At 55.0% G+C, this 15,466-nt stretch overlaps 5 protein-coding genes across 5 annotated transcripts; 1 reads left to right on the plus strand and 4 right to left on the minus strand.

Moving 5' to 3' along the window:
- Positions 1–2,733: 2,733 nt before the first annotated feature.
- Positions 2,734–4,520, minus strand: J7T55_013555 (recombination protein rad52; the record flags this gene model as incomplete). Its single annotated transcript, XM_053141361.1, has 3 exons — positions 2,734–3,716; positions 3,770–4,395; positions 4,513–4,520. 3 exons carry the CDS (start codon positions 4,518–4,520, stop codon positions 2,734–2,736), a joined length of 1,617 nt encoding a protein of 538 aa, XP_052995895.1.
- A 1,001-nt stretch (positions 4,521–5,521) lies between these two features.
- J7T55_013556 (tethering factor for nuclear proteasome sts1) lies at positions 5,522–6,349 on the minus strand (the record flags this gene model as incomplete). The annotated part of the gene is made up of 1 exon (XM_053141362.1): positions 5,522–6,349. The coding sequence occupies one exon, from the start codon at positions 6,347–6,349 to the stop codon at positions 5,522–5,524; it is 828 nt and encodes a 275-aa protein (XP_052995896.1).
- Positions 6,350–8,306: 1,957 nt separating this feature from the next.
- On the minus strand, positions 8,307–9,508 carry J7T55_013557 (homoserine kinase; the record flags this gene model as incomplete). The annotated part of the gene is made up of 3 exons (XM_053141363.1): positions 8,307–8,648; positions 8,718–9,016; positions 9,079–9,508. 3 exons carry the CDS (start codon positions 9,506–9,508, stop codon positions 8,307–8,309), a joined length of 1,071 nt encoding a protein of 356 aa, XP_052995897.1.
- A 794-nt stretch (positions 9,509–10,302) lies between these two features.
- J7T55_013558 (rna-binding protein rnp24-like protein) lies at positions 10,303–11,712 on the plus strand (the record flags this gene model as incomplete). The annotated part of the gene is made up of 1 exon (XM_053141364.1): positions 10,303–11,712. The coding sequence occupies one exon, from the start codon at positions 10,303–10,305 to the stop codon at positions 11,710–11,712; it is 1,410 nt and encodes a 469-aa protein (XP_052995898.1).
- Positions 11,713–12,212: 500 nt separating this feature from the next.
- Positions 12,213–15,041, minus strand: J7T55_013559 (uncharacterized protein; the record flags this gene model as incomplete). The annotated part of the gene is made up of 2 exons (XM_053141365.1): positions 12,213–14,717; positions 14,919–15,041. 2 exons carry the CDS (start codon positions 15,039–15,041, stop codon positions 12,213–12,215), a joined length of 2,628 nt encoding a protein of 875 aa, XP_052995899.1.
- Between the last annotated feature and the right edge of the window lie 425 nt (positions 15,042–15,466).

The raw sequence follows: 15,466 nt of genomic DNA on the forward strand, positions 1-15,466 counted from the left end.
TACACGACTTTCACTCTAGCTGACGCCCGTCGGCTGCTTGGTCATGTGCAACGCTGGCAACGAAGGGTTCAACCGTGGACAGCATTAGCTAGTCGTCATGTGCTATGCCCCGTGATGATATAATTATTGTGGTTGGAATCTGCTCACGCCGAGATTGAGGGTAGCCAAGGAAGTCGTTCGAAGACAGCTGTATAACAGGTCTTCAAGAGGATGTGTTGACGTCGTGCTTTCCTGATCGGCGAAAAAGAGGTCGCTTGATTGATTGTGTGACTTAAGCGAGCTGAGGGACGGAGCAAAAGTTGCGAGGGAGATGCTTGGCGTCAAGGCTCTCCTGCGGTGATCTTGCAGGGAACAGATGAATAGACTGAAGGGACAGGTTGCCGAAGCTGGCCCAGAACCTCATGCATGTCTCGGCTGGCAGTCAGCATGGCGTGCGCGCATAACCGATAAGAAGCAAGTTGATATCGGAATCATCCTCGAATAGTCGCCCGAACCGAAAGGGGAAAATCTACGAGTGAAAGACTACTTTGCGTGAGCAATTGTGTGATGTGTGCTACGTAGTGATGCGGTAAGTCGCCCATTCCCCGACATGAGGACAAGAAACGCGGGATGATTGGTATTGTAAATCCTGGGAGTCAACTGATCTATTGAACTTCAGTCATCTGTTCATTTTCTTATTAGAGTGTCCTCTCTACACATCACCAATACCGAGGATCATGTTGATGCCACGGCCCTCTTTCTGGCAGCATCTTCGACCTCTATGTGAGGGAAAATGAAAGGCTGTATACTGAGCTCCTAAGGGACCTATAGATCTACATCCTTGAGGAACCGGAAGCCACAGCTGAGAATGGACACTCCCAATAGCTGACTGTAGTGTAACTAAATCTACCGAAACACTCTGTCAACCTTTTGCTCGCTCTGATTAACAGCTCTAACTCTGTTTTATAACTGTTCTTCGTCCCCGGCCCCCCCAACGCAAACAAATTTAAGAATTGTGCACATGCGAGTGGCTCAAAACCTTCAATAATGACCACGAGCTTAATCTCGGGTGTCCGTTTTACAACCAAAATATTCATACAGAATAAGGTGAATCAAAGGAGTGCGTTATTAAAAAAAAGTCTCTTAGGGGATGCCAACTCTAGAAGATTCTCTTATAGCATCACCACCCGTAACGGAAGATCCCTTTGGGACAACCTCTTTTGAGATACCCTCTTCAAGGGTAACCTTCTGTAGGATGTCCTTCTGTGGGAGAAGTTTTCAGATATGTTCTAGGATACGCTCTTGGTTTATTTAGGGAGGTAGGAGCCATAGGGGAGTTCGCAATGAAGTTTTGCGATTTGTGAGAGTGTGGCGATTTTGTTCCAATAGTGTATGTGAAGAGGACTCCTCAGAATGGGCAAAAGTCCAGATTGCCAGTGACGAGGTAGGAGACTCACAATTTGAGATTCTTCGAACAGAAACAAAGACAAAAAGTCATACGCGGGTTATGACAGGTCTTGTGACTCTCAGGGTTGCGTCCCCGAGTCTGAGATGGTGACAAGCGGGGAATGAAAGCATTCCGGCGTCTCAGTGCTCCCAACACTCCATACCTCGAGCTGTACGTGTCATGTAGACCAGAGTGCATGTTCAGACTCTTTTCTCTATCATTCTTCGTTTTCCTGATTTTCACCCTGCTTTTGGGAGCGACTGTTGATCCTACATTAGATTGAATGTACTTGTGGAAACAGTTTGTTGACTTACTTCGATGTGAAAAGGTCTCGAAGCATTCAACAAATCAAGACACACAAATCAAGCCCATCCCGATCCTGGATCGCTACACACTTTATAGCAAACCGGCACAAAAAGCAGAAAAAAGAAATGTGGGAAAGCTGCGATTCGAACGCAGGCCAACTCACAAGGCCGCACCGGCCCAGCCTCAAGGACCAGACCCCCCGGGGCCTTGCAAGCCGCTCTACCCAGCTAAGCTACTTTCCCATTGCCTTAGAGCTCAATTGTTTGCAAGGCCATATAAGCTTCGGTCGTTTGTGCACACTGTTCGTTAAACAATATTTGTAGCTCTCAAGAGAAAGACCGTGTCTGCAAAGGTCTGTTGACTGTGCAATACCAGCATGATTGAAAGAAGACACACAAACCGAACAATAGCAGGCTGGTCATGGCCATGGAAAGGACCTGAGCATACACACTAAACGACCATAGCATATGTCTGCAGAGCATCACATGTTGCTCGAGTAAAGCCAACCTTGGGCGATACCCGTTACACTTCATGTATCATGTTGGGCCATGGGAATAAAGCAGGAAAACCCAAGCAGGCACTCACTACCGCCATCCTTATCATTCTTCAGACAATCTGACGAAAGGGGAGTACAGGCAACCAGGCAAGGACAGCAGTGAAGAATCAAGTCTGCAGGACAAGGGAGAGCAATATTCCTTCCACCAGCTCCACTAGCCAGCACAAAGGAGGGTATACTGTCAAGATTCAAGGATTCTAGTCTCATAGTCGTGATCCTATAAACGAGTAGCAAGCATCAAGCAGCCTGCGTCCAGTGAGCCTAACGACATTTCTCCTCGGACACTCAATTTCGTGCCGGTCCCGCTGACAAACTCCGAAGCGCCCAAATACGTGAGGTCTTCTCGTGATGCCCTGTAACATCTCTGCTCACACGGGCATTCCTTGTATTTATCAACGCCCATCAGCAAAAACACAACACAATTTTAGCCTGGCGCTCGCGATAATCAGCCAATCTTCTGCCTCTTGGGATCACCGCCAATGCCACCAACCCCTCCTCCCGCGGCAGCGACACTGGCCGTGCCATTCGTCGAAACCTCAGCCAGCGCGGGTCTCGCACCACCTCCACCGGCACCACCGTTGTTGCCCTCACCGGGCGGGGGCCTCTTGAACGTCGGCGGGCGGTACTGACCTCTGTTGCCCAAGGGACTGCCCGGGCCCAACGGAGCCCCGATGCGTCTCGTCTGGTTGAGCTGCGGGTTGACGACGTTGCCCCTCTGCGCAGGCCCGGCCCGGTTGAAGCCGTTGTTCATGCTAGGGGTAGAGGGCGGCGGGCCAGAGTCTTCGCCTCCAATAATGTTACCGTTCTCGTCACGCTGGACTGGTGGCTGGGGCTTCAAGTCTCTGCCGAGGGGCTTCGTTTGGCTGTAATCGATCCCAGGTGTCTTGAGGACATTGGGGGTTTCCGCGTGGGGATTGAAGACCTGCGCGACTGAGGGTGCGGTGGGCAGCTTTACTTCGTCGTCTTTATGACCAGCCAGTTGTTTGACCGCGCGAGCGGAAAAGAATCCCACTGCTTGCACGTTGCCTGAGCTCTCATTCGGCGCCTGTGGTGGTGTCTGAAGAGGGCCGTTATTGCTTGACTTGTTGGTTTGCACAGTGCCGCCGGCCTGAGGCCGGGGCTGGTTTTGTTGTTGTGGTCGCGGAGCATTCTGAGCAGGGTGGTTCGGCGCCGCCGGTCGTGAATGCTGTTGACCTTGGACGGGAGTTTGGGGTGGCCGTGGTGGGTTACCGGCTGATTGTGACCTTGACAGAGGTCTCGAAGGCGGCTGCATGGCTTGTGGGTTGGGTCTGTTGTTGGTCTGAGGAGTGGGCTTCGCGCTTTCTGGTAGTGAAACCTCGTCAGGATGGTCGTCATCCACCATGTTGAAATCGACCTCATCGAACTCTCCAAGAAGGTCCTCATCAAATGATTCGATAGCGGCAGATGCTAGGTAGAGTCAGTGACGGCGTTGATTTCGACGTAGATGGTTTTAAACAAACCTGCGCTACCGAGATCTCGGGCAGACGGCTCTTTCTTGATCTCAACCTTCTTGGTAAAATCTGCATGTCGATGCAGCTCACTCTCATCCCAACCCTTGCTGGGCTCGAGCTTCAGCTTTGTGACCTTCTTCAGGTAGTCCTTGTCGTAAATGCAGTTCCCCAGCACGTTGCCAAAATTCCTCAGCGCCCTCTTCAAGGCATCTGTGGTTCCCTCCTTCTTCGCCTTTTCGAAAGCCGCCGCCTTGCCTTTGCAGTTCTCGATGTGGCCGTAGCCAATGTCCTCATGGAATGTTCCATCGCGAAGCGTTACGCGGACAATGACGGACAATCCCAGGGAGATCTTGAGCGTCTGGGGGTGCTCGTCAACAAAGTCCACCTGCACTTCCTTGATCATGGATGACCAGCCATTGAATCCAAAGACCTCATTGGCGAGGGCGATGCATTTCTCGGCGGCGATGTAGTGGACCTTCTGCCCCGAAGGCCCCGTGCGTGCTGACAGGTACTCGGGCCCGAGTTGTTTCTCGAGGCGGGACTGCAGCGTCGCTATTTCCTGAGCTGTGTATTCTGAGACGCGAGGCTTGGCTTCCTCGAAAGGGTTGGCGATTATGGTGTGTTGGTCGCCTGGGCTACATGGCGAGAAGTTGGAAGCGTCAGTCAGTTGGAACTCGCGAGACCGGAGACGCGTGCGGCATGCGAGGCGCGTCGGGCAGCGCTCCGAGCTGTTGTGGTAGATGAATACTTACGCAGGCATCGTGGTGGACTTTTTGAATCAACATGCACACTGATCAAACCACTACTATCGGCTTGGTCTGGGTGGAGAATGGGATGTTTCGCGGACGGGTGACTCTCACGCCACAAGAGTTGTCTCTTGGTTGTTGACGCGCCCTCTGCCTAGAGACGTGCCTGGCTGCCTGTCCCAGTAATGGCCTGGTACCGCGTCTGCACGTGACCCGGTTTTTTCTTGTTAGACTAGACTACATCCTTAAGCCGAGGTCCCCTCTCTCTTTGCAATCGTTAAGCTACAATACGCTGCAACACGTAGTAACAAACAAAATCCTGGGCATTTTCTTTTCATAGCGATTTTCCATGGCGAACATTCTTCCACAAGACTGCTCGCCTCCTGCGTGATACATGTTCCAAACTCTCACGTGCTGATCAAACAGCAATAACCTCGCTGCCAATGATAGATCAGACTTGGTCAGCTGGCGCTGGCCGCTTGGTCAGTGATGACTTATGATCCTACGATGAAGAGAGTCGTCATCTTCAACTACATGGTAAGGTACGCGCGTAAGTGCTTATGGCCAATTATTTTCTTTCTGCAGTAGGCCGTCCTGTCTACGCAGACCATAACCACGTATTCTAATTCCAGCTTGTCTTCAGGGCATTTGTATTCAGCATGCCGACAGACGGCACTGTTCACTACCATGCCTCGTTGATTACAACAAAGGAAAAACAGTCAAATATCTTCCTCGATGATGCTTTCCACCGGATGTACAGAATCAGTCCCGTGCCGGGCAACTGAGGAAAGAAATGGATATCAAAATGACGCGGAGACCATATGAATAACGCCGCCGTGATGTGTGATCCCCGTGTCTATGCCACCCCTCTTAACGCCAAAATGAAATGATACTCCCTTCCTGCACAGTGATTACGAGCACGTACGCTGCGCCCCTCGCTCTTGTCGGATCTTTAGCCAGCCCAAGGTGCTTCTTTGGTTGCATGCTTCAGGCCCTAGTGGATCGCCCTCCGCCACTAGAAGGGTCCGACACGAACAGGAGCTCCGTAGGACCCATTCAACAGCTGGTCCAGGATCGAGTTTTGATCCGAGGGGCCCGGCTGGGCGTTCTGATTCTGAGTCGTGCCAGACCATCCGACATTGCTCGCCAGGGCGTTCACTGCTGGTTGCAATCGTCCGCCAGCCTGCTCGTTGTGCTTGGCCAGGACCTGGTCCCATCCGTCCCTATGAAGAGCGAATCCGCCACCACGCTTCGCCGCCTCGGTGATCACCAGTGCCCACGCCTTGGCTATCTCGTCGTATACGTGGTCTTTGTGATGTCTGTATGTTTGGCTGTCCCAGTTCGGCATCGAGTGTGCGACCTTGGTGACACCATCCAGGTACATGAGTGATACGTCGGCCTGGTTCTCGATTGGGGGTAGGTATTGTGGTGTGAAATCCATGATGGCACTGACGAGAGCGGCCAGTGGCTGCTTCACCCGGTAGTATGCGTAGTCGGAGCTAGAGTGGCCGTATGGCATCGACTCGGCGAGCTTTTGTTGGTAGGACTCCAGGACCTGTAGTGTGGACGCCGCAGAGGGGCGCGGAGCACCGCTGAGGACCTCCTCCTGTATGTCTGCCCGTCGCTCGCATATCCTCTGGAGAACGGTCCGCAGCTGGTTGTTGTCGAGGGTCTCGAGAAGTCGTGGTAACGGCAGAGCCCGGGAGGGAGGTTCGGGGAGTCTGCTCTTCTTGGACGGTCTTGCGAGCTGTCTCTGGTGAGGGGCAGGAGAGCTGAGAGGCGAAACGCTCATCTCATCACCGTCTTCATCAGAAGCCTTTCGCTTTCGTGATGCGGAGGCCATGTTGGCGAAGGGGGACACTAGTAAGAGCTAAATGTCAGCGCCAAGAGCGTAGTCATGTACGAGTTTGAACAGCAGTTCAGTCCTTCCGTCTCGAGGAGATGCCACTTGAGTCATGGAGACTCAAACGACTCCCACTCGAGACATAGCCGCAAGGACCGGTTTGAGCAAGTAGTGGAGGGCAACATACTAGATCGAGAAGGGGAGAGGCGGTTGTTTTCGTGTTGGTGAGGGAAGACAGGTGGCTGCGGCAACAGCACGTTCATCTTGCCGATGACGCAGGCGAGCCGCCTCTTGATGTGAATTTGTGGTGGGTAAATTTAAGTCGTGATGCCGGTTCTGCTGCAGATGAGACAAATGGCTGATCAGATGGCGAAGGTTTTGCTGGTCGATGAGAGGGAGTCGACGTCGAGGACAAGGGCGAGGACGAGGACGGGGGACGAGCGAATTCTGATGCTGAGCGGGTCCGCCGTGAAGGTTGGGACGAGGGAAAGTGGTGAAGGGCGGAAGCGGAGAAGTTTCGCTCGCAGGTCAGAGGTGGGCTCGAGGGTAAAGGCCCAATGATGGAAGTGTGGAGTGGACAGGCGGAACTTGGCTACCAGGTTACCACCTTAGGTAGGCAGGGAGCGGCGACACGCAGCTGTGAGTGGTGCCTCTTCGCTTTGTTGTTGTGGGAGGGATTATGGAGTATGCGGCTGATGGATGGACGGAGGAGAAGGCGACGGGTGAATGTGGATGGACGGATGGGGTGCATTGCCCATGCATCAAATGGCAGTTGGACGAGACACACAAGAGTCAGGTTGGGCAGTCCAGGTTTTGCAGTGCAGCTAGAGTGCAGGCAGGGGGCAAACGGTACGGGCAGCGGAGGGAGGGATACCCAGCTGCAGCATGCCGCTGGCGATGTTCCAGCTGGTCCGAGCTGGTCCAAGCACCTCCAAGCAACTCTCCCGGGTTTGGCGTGCTTTGGCGTGCCCCTCTTCCAAGTCTCGCTCCTAGAGTGTGGCGGCTCCTTGTAATTACGCCTGCCTGCCGGTCCAGGGAGCCACCCAGACGCCAGACCACTCAAGGCCTAGGGACCCAGGCAGGGAGCTGGGCCGGTACTTTCAGCGCCGGCAGCTGAGCACTGGCGCCCCAAGTCTCTCGGCCTCGACGACAAAGGCGGTCAAGGGAGACGACGACCGTCCTAGAACCCCAGTGCCTGCATTGCGTCGGCGCCGTCGTTCGAGTGGACCGGACCGCACGAACAAGCTGCAATGCCAACAAACAAACACCCAGGTAACCCACCAGCAACATGAACCATTCGCCACCCACTGAGAGAAGAGCCAACGAGATACCCCAGACGCTCGGATATTTGGATAGTATACATAGTCTAATAGCTACCGTCGCCCTGTACGTCTGTTTACAGCCGGGCCTCGGAGCTCAGAGCCATATGTCTGGCCAGGTATAGCCATCGGCTTATTCTGGGCACATGAATAGCACACACACACAGGTCCCCGTGGGAGCTGTGCCCGACCAATCAGATGCAAAGAGAGTGGTCACGACCCTCCAACTACAGTAGCAGGTATGCAGTACGCACCAGTCTAAGCACACAGACTAGTATGTATTATCGACTCCGAGTCTACCGCATGGTAGGGATGCAGTGTCGTAGTTGCGTGGCCCTTGGGTTCACTACCTAACCTCTCTGCCACTCAGGCAGACGAGTTCGACTGCGGTCGAATCCGTTAAGCCTTCCGATTTGGCCGACTACTGCTTTGGGAACCTCTCATATTCACCTTACGTGTATTGACTGGCTCTAGGCAAAGTCTCGATCAGGCGGCGGCGGCTCAAATTCCATCAGGCTGAGCCAATACTGCTCCGCTGATGAAAGCAACCAGGGGCACGTAGTGATAAATGTGCCCCGCTTGCCAATGCCTAGTGCCCAATCCTCCGAACCTACTTTCCTTCCAGTGTCTCCAAAAAGCTACTTCCGGATGACATGGCTGCCCTCGGCCGGCTCCAACAACTTCCAAGTGCACTGAATGTTTTGTGACCTGAAGCGGGATATGATGCTCTCGGCGATTTCTTCGAAGTTGTTGGTGGCCAGGGCCAGGATGGTTGGCCCTGCGCCCGACAGACACACTCCGAGCAGTCCGGGCTGCGAGCTTGGTGTCATGGACTCGACAATGTCCGTCAGCCCGGGAATCAGGGTCTGTCGGTAGGGCTGGTGTAGCTTGTCCTGCATCGCCAGGTAGATCAGGTCAGGGTCCGGAGGCGACTGGCCAAGTGCCACCGGCAGTAGGGCTATTCTTTGCAGGTTGAATGTCTAGTTTAGAAGTCAGCATCCACAGCTAGCAACACAAACTCTCTCCATCGTAGCTGTCTCAAAACTCACCACATCCGGACGGGGATACTGTGCGGGCAGCACAGCCCTCGCCTTTGCCGTAGCAACCTCGAAATCGGGGATGATGGCCACAGCCTTGATTTCCTTTGCCCAGGGGAACTTGATGTGATGCCCGATGCCCCGTGGCGGATCAGGGGGCCTGGCTCCGGTATCAACTCCGCCCGCCGGCGAAGGGAGGACCTCAGCAAGGGGAATCTCGATACGTGCCACGTCCTCTGGTGCCAGTGGCTTCAAGTAGGTCCCCACAAAGCCTCCGTACAGTGCTGCGCCCACATTGTCGGGGTGCCGCTCTGTGATTGTGAATGTCAACAAGATGTGTTCCCTGGTACGCTAGAATCTGGTCAAGACTCACCGATCATGAGACAGTAGTCAAATAGGCGGTCGTTATCGAGGTGATCTAATCCACCACACTGCTTGCCCAGCAGTACACCGGCCACGACAGCAGCGCCTGAGGACCCCAGACCACGGCCCAGAGGGATTGGGTTCTTGATGTGCACATGGGTCTCCACCGGGAAAGACCGCTGCTCGTGGCACCGCAGGACGTAGAGGGCCACTCGAGTCAACAAATTCGCATCAGGGTCGAGGCTGATCTCGCCCGAGTCTTCTCCCTGGCCCTCATAGGTGACGCGGCAGTTGAGAGGATACTCGGACTTGGACTTGGACCGGTCGATGGTGACGTGCAGCTCCAGGTACATGGACAGGGCGAGGCCTATAACGTCAAAGCCCGGGCCAATGTTCGCGGAGGAACATGGCACCTTGATGACGAAGGCTTCAGAGGCCATGGCTGCTGCAAGATGTGGTGGTACCGCAGCTCACACAAACTGAATTGGTGTCGGTGGTCGGTCAAGAGCCCAGAAGAAGAGGTGTTGAACCTCAGGAATTCGACAGGGACTACTTGATTTGATTATGCTCTCAGCAGATATTCAGACTCTGTGGGAGTTTGATTCTGCAACTTCCTGCAACTTCGGTGGGTTTTTTCCACGTATAAGTCTGCATGTATGGGCTGGTGTGACTCGACAATGAGATTCTCCTAGCTGTCCCGATGACGGACCACGCATTCTCAAGGGCCTCCTCTGCCGCAGTGGACCCTATCGTACTATTCCGCCCAAGCAGATAGCATGATTCAAGACAACTTTCAGCTCTACAATTAGACTCAACATCTAAATATTGGTGTCTGGGTGAAGGCAATCAAGATCACGAAATTGGACAGTGAGCTCGACACAGTTGTGGTACAGCTGCTATATTGCGTGCTTGAACTGTTACAGTATCGCCGTAGGCATATGCAGATGCAGGTGAGCGTCCAGGCCCGCCATCGATGATGCCCTGGCCCCTAAGCCCATTGGACCTGGGATTGCTTTGAATGAAGCGAACCCTTACGGCGGGGGATCAGCATAGCGCGGATGTCTCCACCGCCTTCCTTATCGGACTCGCTCCTCTCTTATCGCCTGGGAAAAATTTCAGATCAATTGAATTCGATCCTGACATTGGCTTCCTTACCAGCGTTTTACTTCCGGTGCACACTCGAGCATTTCTCAGTCCCGGCCCGGTTCCCATTTTCAGACCACCACCTGCAGCCATGTCAACAGAAACAGAAACCCCGCCGCGGGAAAGCCCCGAGGCCGTCAGCGAGCCCTCGAAAAAATCCAAGAAGCGCAAGAACGACGCCGACGAGATCGAAGTCGACCTCTCCCTGCCCGAGCCCCCATCCAAGAAGGCCAAGCGTCTCCTGAAGAAGGGCAAGCCCCTCCCCGTCAAGAAGGACTCGGACGACGAGGCCAGCGACAAGGAGGAGGGCGGCGACGGCGACAAGAAGGACAAGGACGGCAAGAAGAAGGAGCGGTCGCCCTACGGCGTCTGGATCGGCAACCTGCGCTTCAGCGTCACCAAGCACGACCTGCGCGACTGGCTGCTCGAGAACTCGGGCGGCAGCATCACCGCCGAGCACATCACGCGCATCAAGCTGCCCTCGTCGCGGCCCAAGGGCGGCGCCCGCCGCGCCGAGGGCGAGGCCTTCGAGAACAAGGGCTACGCCTACGTCGACTTCTCCACCTACGACGCCACCATCGCCGCCATCGCCCTGTCCGAGACCGAGTGGCACCGCCGGAGGCTCCTGATCAAGGACGCCAAGAGCTTCGAGGGCCGGCCCGCCAAGCCCAAGGCCGACGCCGACGAGGCCGGGGCCGGTGAGGCGGGCGGCAAGGCGGCGGCGGCTGCGGCCGAGGCCAGCGCCGCGCCCAAGTCCACGACCAAGAAGATCTTCGTCGGCAACCTGAGCTTCCAGACCACCGAGGACGACCTGCACGAGCTCTTCGGGACCTGCGGCGAGATCGAGTGGCTCAAGGTCGCGCAGTTCGAAGACTCGGGCAAATGCAAGGGCTACGCGTGGGTCAAGTTCAAGGAGGCCGAGGCCGCAGACTGGGCCGTGAAGGGTTTCGTCAAGATCAAGGAGGTTGAGGAGACGGAGGAGGACTTCATGGACGTTGACGACGAGGAGCAAGAAGGCGAGGAAACCAAAGAGGAAGGGGGAGAAGGGAAAGAGGAGGACGATGATGACGACGAAAGCGAGAAGAAAAAGAAGACAACAAAGAAGACAAAACCACAAAAGGAGGAGCGCAAGGTCAAGACCCGCAAGTGGTGGGTCAACACCCTGCACGGCCGGCGCTTGAAGATCGAGGCAGCAGAGGATGATCAGACGAGATACAAGAAGAGGTACGGCGGTAAGGGCGCCGCTGCCGCCGCCGGCGGTCAGAAGGAGAACTCCAAGCGTGAGGCCGGTGGCGACAGGCAACGTCCACAAACCCACAACCACAGGCACAACAATATCAAGAAGAGGCGGGACCACGATGAGGGCGGCGAGAGGAATACCGACGCCAATGCAGCTGCGCCAAAGGAGGCAGAGGTTAGCAACTTCCGACAGGACATCAGCGTGGCGAGATTGACGGGAGCTCCGGTGAAGCCTGAGGGCAAGAAGATTACTTTTGAGTGATCGAGGAGTGAACGGGGATAAAGCAGGTCGAAGTGACCTGAGGATATTCGCAGTCAAATCTAGCCCAGACAATGTTCACAGTTTGAAGATGGGGTGGGAAGTTCTACTTTATACCAATTAAGAGCTATAATCACATGCAACACAAATCAAGGCGTCTCGAAGATTCCTGTTCAAAGTTGATTTTTCATCCTAAAACCTAAGACTTGAGACCGTAGTGACATTCTGTTCTTGCTAATGATTCCGTTGAGGAGGTGGTGGTTTAGGGAGCCGCGAAGAGTAGAAGTAATCTGCCGATCGGGCTAAAATCATCGAAATCATAAGGGAAGGAAGAGAGGAAAGACCTGCGAAAAGTACCAGATACAAAACAAGGAGACAAATCGTCGACCCGGGGAAAAAAGACCTCAGCTAAACTCGTAAACAATCGCCATCCTACACGCAATGTCTTTTATAAGGGTTCATTCTTACGAATGAAACCCCAGAAGATCAAAGACTTTCCGCGCTCAGTTCCTCTGCGCCCTTCTCTGTTGATCGCTGAGGTACTCCTCGTCGGACGCATCAAGGATGTCGTACTCCTCATCAGTCAAGAATGCATCGTCGTCATCCTCTGCCCAGTCGTCGACATCACCGCAATCCTCAAAGTCATCCGCATCTTCGTCGACAACCTCGGCGGTCTCAGACTTGATGTCTTCGTGGGTGCTCGCCTCGGGTGACTCCTTCTCCAGCTTGGGGAAGATCATTTGGCTGCTGCTCTCCGAAACAGGCTCAACCTGCTTCTCAATAACAGTAGTGGTCTCTTTCTTCGGCTCCTCGACTGCCTTTGGTGCCTCCACAGTCACGTCGCACCACAGACGGTGGCCGAACTTGTGACCGTCACTGGTGGTCAGACGCCAGTATGAGATGACCTTGCCTTCGCGAGCCGGTGTTCGGAGGAGAACGGTGAAGGAGAATTCCTGTCCCGGTGCCAGCGTGTTGTAGCAGACAGTCGACTCAGACGCGGAAACGAGATCATGCAGGCGGGCGGGGTGGTTGGGGTCGATGTGGCCCATGTAGTCGCCACCCACAAACTTGACTGAGCATCCAGCAGGCCAGGCAACCTCACCAGCGTTACGGAGCACCCAAGTCTGCTCGAAGACATGGTTCTGAGGCAAGACGGTGCCGTCAACAACGGTGTCCCGCTCGAACACAGCAACAAGCTTCTCAACGTCGTCGCTGTTGCTTCCTTGGCTCTCCGGAGAGGGCTTGGGAGCTGGCGTGGCAGGCTTCTGAGCCTCCATTGCCTTGGCCCTCTGAGTGTCCGCAGCAGCCTTTCGGGCTCGAGCCAGCAAAAGTGCGTTCTCGCGTTGTTCGGCGTGTGTGCGCTCCCACTTCTTCAGCGTCTCCAGGTGAGAATCTGCGTCTCCGAGAGTAGGCTTCACATCAACGACGGTCTGCACAGAGCTGGCTGCAATGTTGCTGGATTGGGTGGTCTCGGTTGCCTGAGAGGTCGTAGACTTGCGGTGGCGTACCAGGCGGTCGCCCATCACAGGCATCTTCTGACCATTCTCATCCTCACCCTTCGTGGTGACCTCAACACGCCTGACAGGTGTCTTGAACTTGATGAGAGGGTGCGTCTTGTTGTGGGTGTTGGCCGGAGTGGCTTCACAGCTGGCACAGAAGTCCGTGTCGTGGCACACAGTGCACTTGTACCTCTCACCAACGATGTAAGCCTTGCGAGTGCCGTTGCAAAGGGGTCCGTCGCAGCAGATGCCATAGTGAACTGGACGAGTCGCAGTGCGCACGCGAGTGTCGACCAACTGCTCGTAGATGGGGACAAAGCGGTGGTTGGGATGAATAAATCCGGCGTTCACAACGCAGTCTGCGCAGTAGTCCCAGTCAGGGCAGTCGAGGCACTTGTGACGAATTCCGAAGATAAACTTCTCGCAGCCGTCACAGATGGCATGATGTCGCTGGTTGCGGCCAGGGGAAAGACGCTTGGAAATATCTGAAGGCAGAGGCGTGCCCTCCACGGCCGCGGTAAAGCCATGCTTGGGATGGTGGCCGTGCTGATCGCTCTTGAAGCAAGCCTTGCAGAGGTCAAAGTCCTCGCAAGAAGTGCAGTGTAGGAACTCCTTATCTGGTAGCTCCTGCACACAAGAGTTGCATGTTCTGGAAGGGAAGTGGCTGAACCTTGGCAGAGGTCGCTCATGCACAGGGACGCAGGGAGCCCACGCAGGCTCCGCTTCCTTGGCCTTTGGCTTGGGTGCGATCCTCTCGGTGGTGCTGACCAGGATCGAGTCACCCCGTACGAACCTCTTGATCAGCCAATGCTCAGCACTGTAGCAAGTGATACCTTGCTCGACACATTCCGAGCAAAGGTCGAAATCGCCGTTGTCGCACGTCGAGCAGTGATAGTGAGAATCGGGTATGGTGCGGTCACAGTTGTTACAGCAGACCGCAAAGTTGGCCGACTTGGGCGCGACGTAGACGGACGTGGCTGGCTCAGTAGGCTGGCTGGCCTGTGATTGAGTCTGAAGAGTCGGAGAAGTCTGCTCGAACTTGTCCATGCCCAACTGCAACTGGCTCATGGCCTTCTCCAGACGCTGGTCCAAAGCCTTAATCTTGTCGAGATTCGACATGTCCGAAGTTGCCAGGTCCCTCAACGTAGGGAACACGGAGGCCGGTGCCGCAGGAGACTCTGGTGCTGCCTTCGAAGGTTCGGCAGCCTCGGATGGGGCCGTGGAGATCAGAGGAGCCTCGGGCTTGCTCTGAGCAAAATCGTGGTTCTCGGTTTCAGGCTGTGGCTCGGGCTCGTCCTCGACTGTGACGGGCTTGGGGCCCTTATCCTCCTCGTCGAGGTCCCTAAGGGTTACTCGGAGCTTGAGCTTTTGCTTCGCCTTGGCCGCACGATAGAGCTGTTTCCAGACGGAGATGTTGCTGTGGTCGAGAACGACATATGAAGAAGCAGAGTCGGAGTACCGCTCAAAGGTGGCGTGGGCTCCCGGGGCGATGCATAGGCTCGCTCGGATCTAAGCAGAGCTGTCAGTATGCCGGCCGACTCGATCTTGAATAATTTGGTTGCAGAAAGTAGAGCCAAATTCCGTGTTGCTGTATCCTGTAACAATGGCCTCCCTTTGATGTCGCCCTGGGGGATGGGGATTGGGTGTGGGTACGATAAGGCGAAATCGGCAGTGCAGATGGCGAGGGCGCCGATAGATAGCATGACGTACCTTATCTTCAAGTGTGCTAGCACCGAGGTCACGAAGGGGCAGCTTAAAGCGGCGAGTGCTGCCCTGGAAGTTGACCTTCAAGGTGACAAGAGTGTCAGGGGTCGCCGGTGCAGACGAAGCCATGATGAATGAGGACCGCTGCTGTTTGTGATTTGAAGGTGTTAGCAGGTGGTAGGTTGGTAGGGAGGTGATGATGTAGGTGAAGGCGTGGTGTCCTTCTTGGGGTTTGTTCTGTTGGGGTTCTGGATCTCGGGCACGCCACTGCACAGTTGTAGCAGGTAGAACACGCGAGTAAGTCTGGAAACGGGCGGTGAAGTCTGCAGTATTTCCCTTTTGGTCCGTGGAAGGGGAAATGATGTGATGGGAGTGCAGGGTGATAGTGCTTGGGGAAGTAGGCGGCCGAGATGGGCAGTACGTACAAACCAGGTGGATCGGTCGGAGACGTCTTTGAACTGGTCAGGTCAATGGCGGGACAGGAAAGACACAAGATTTCCTAGGGCAGGAAGGCGATGATGATGGAGATAGGGGTGGTGAATCACAGACACAAC

This window comes from Diaporthe amygdali (assembly GCF_026229845.1).
Source record: "Diaporthe amygdali strain CAA958 chromosome Unknown NODE_8_length_1307975_cov_65_857355, whole genome shotgun sequence".
NCBI lineage: Eukaryota > Fungi > Ascomycota > Sordariomycetes > Diaporthales > Diaporthaceae > Diaporthe > Diaporthe amygdali.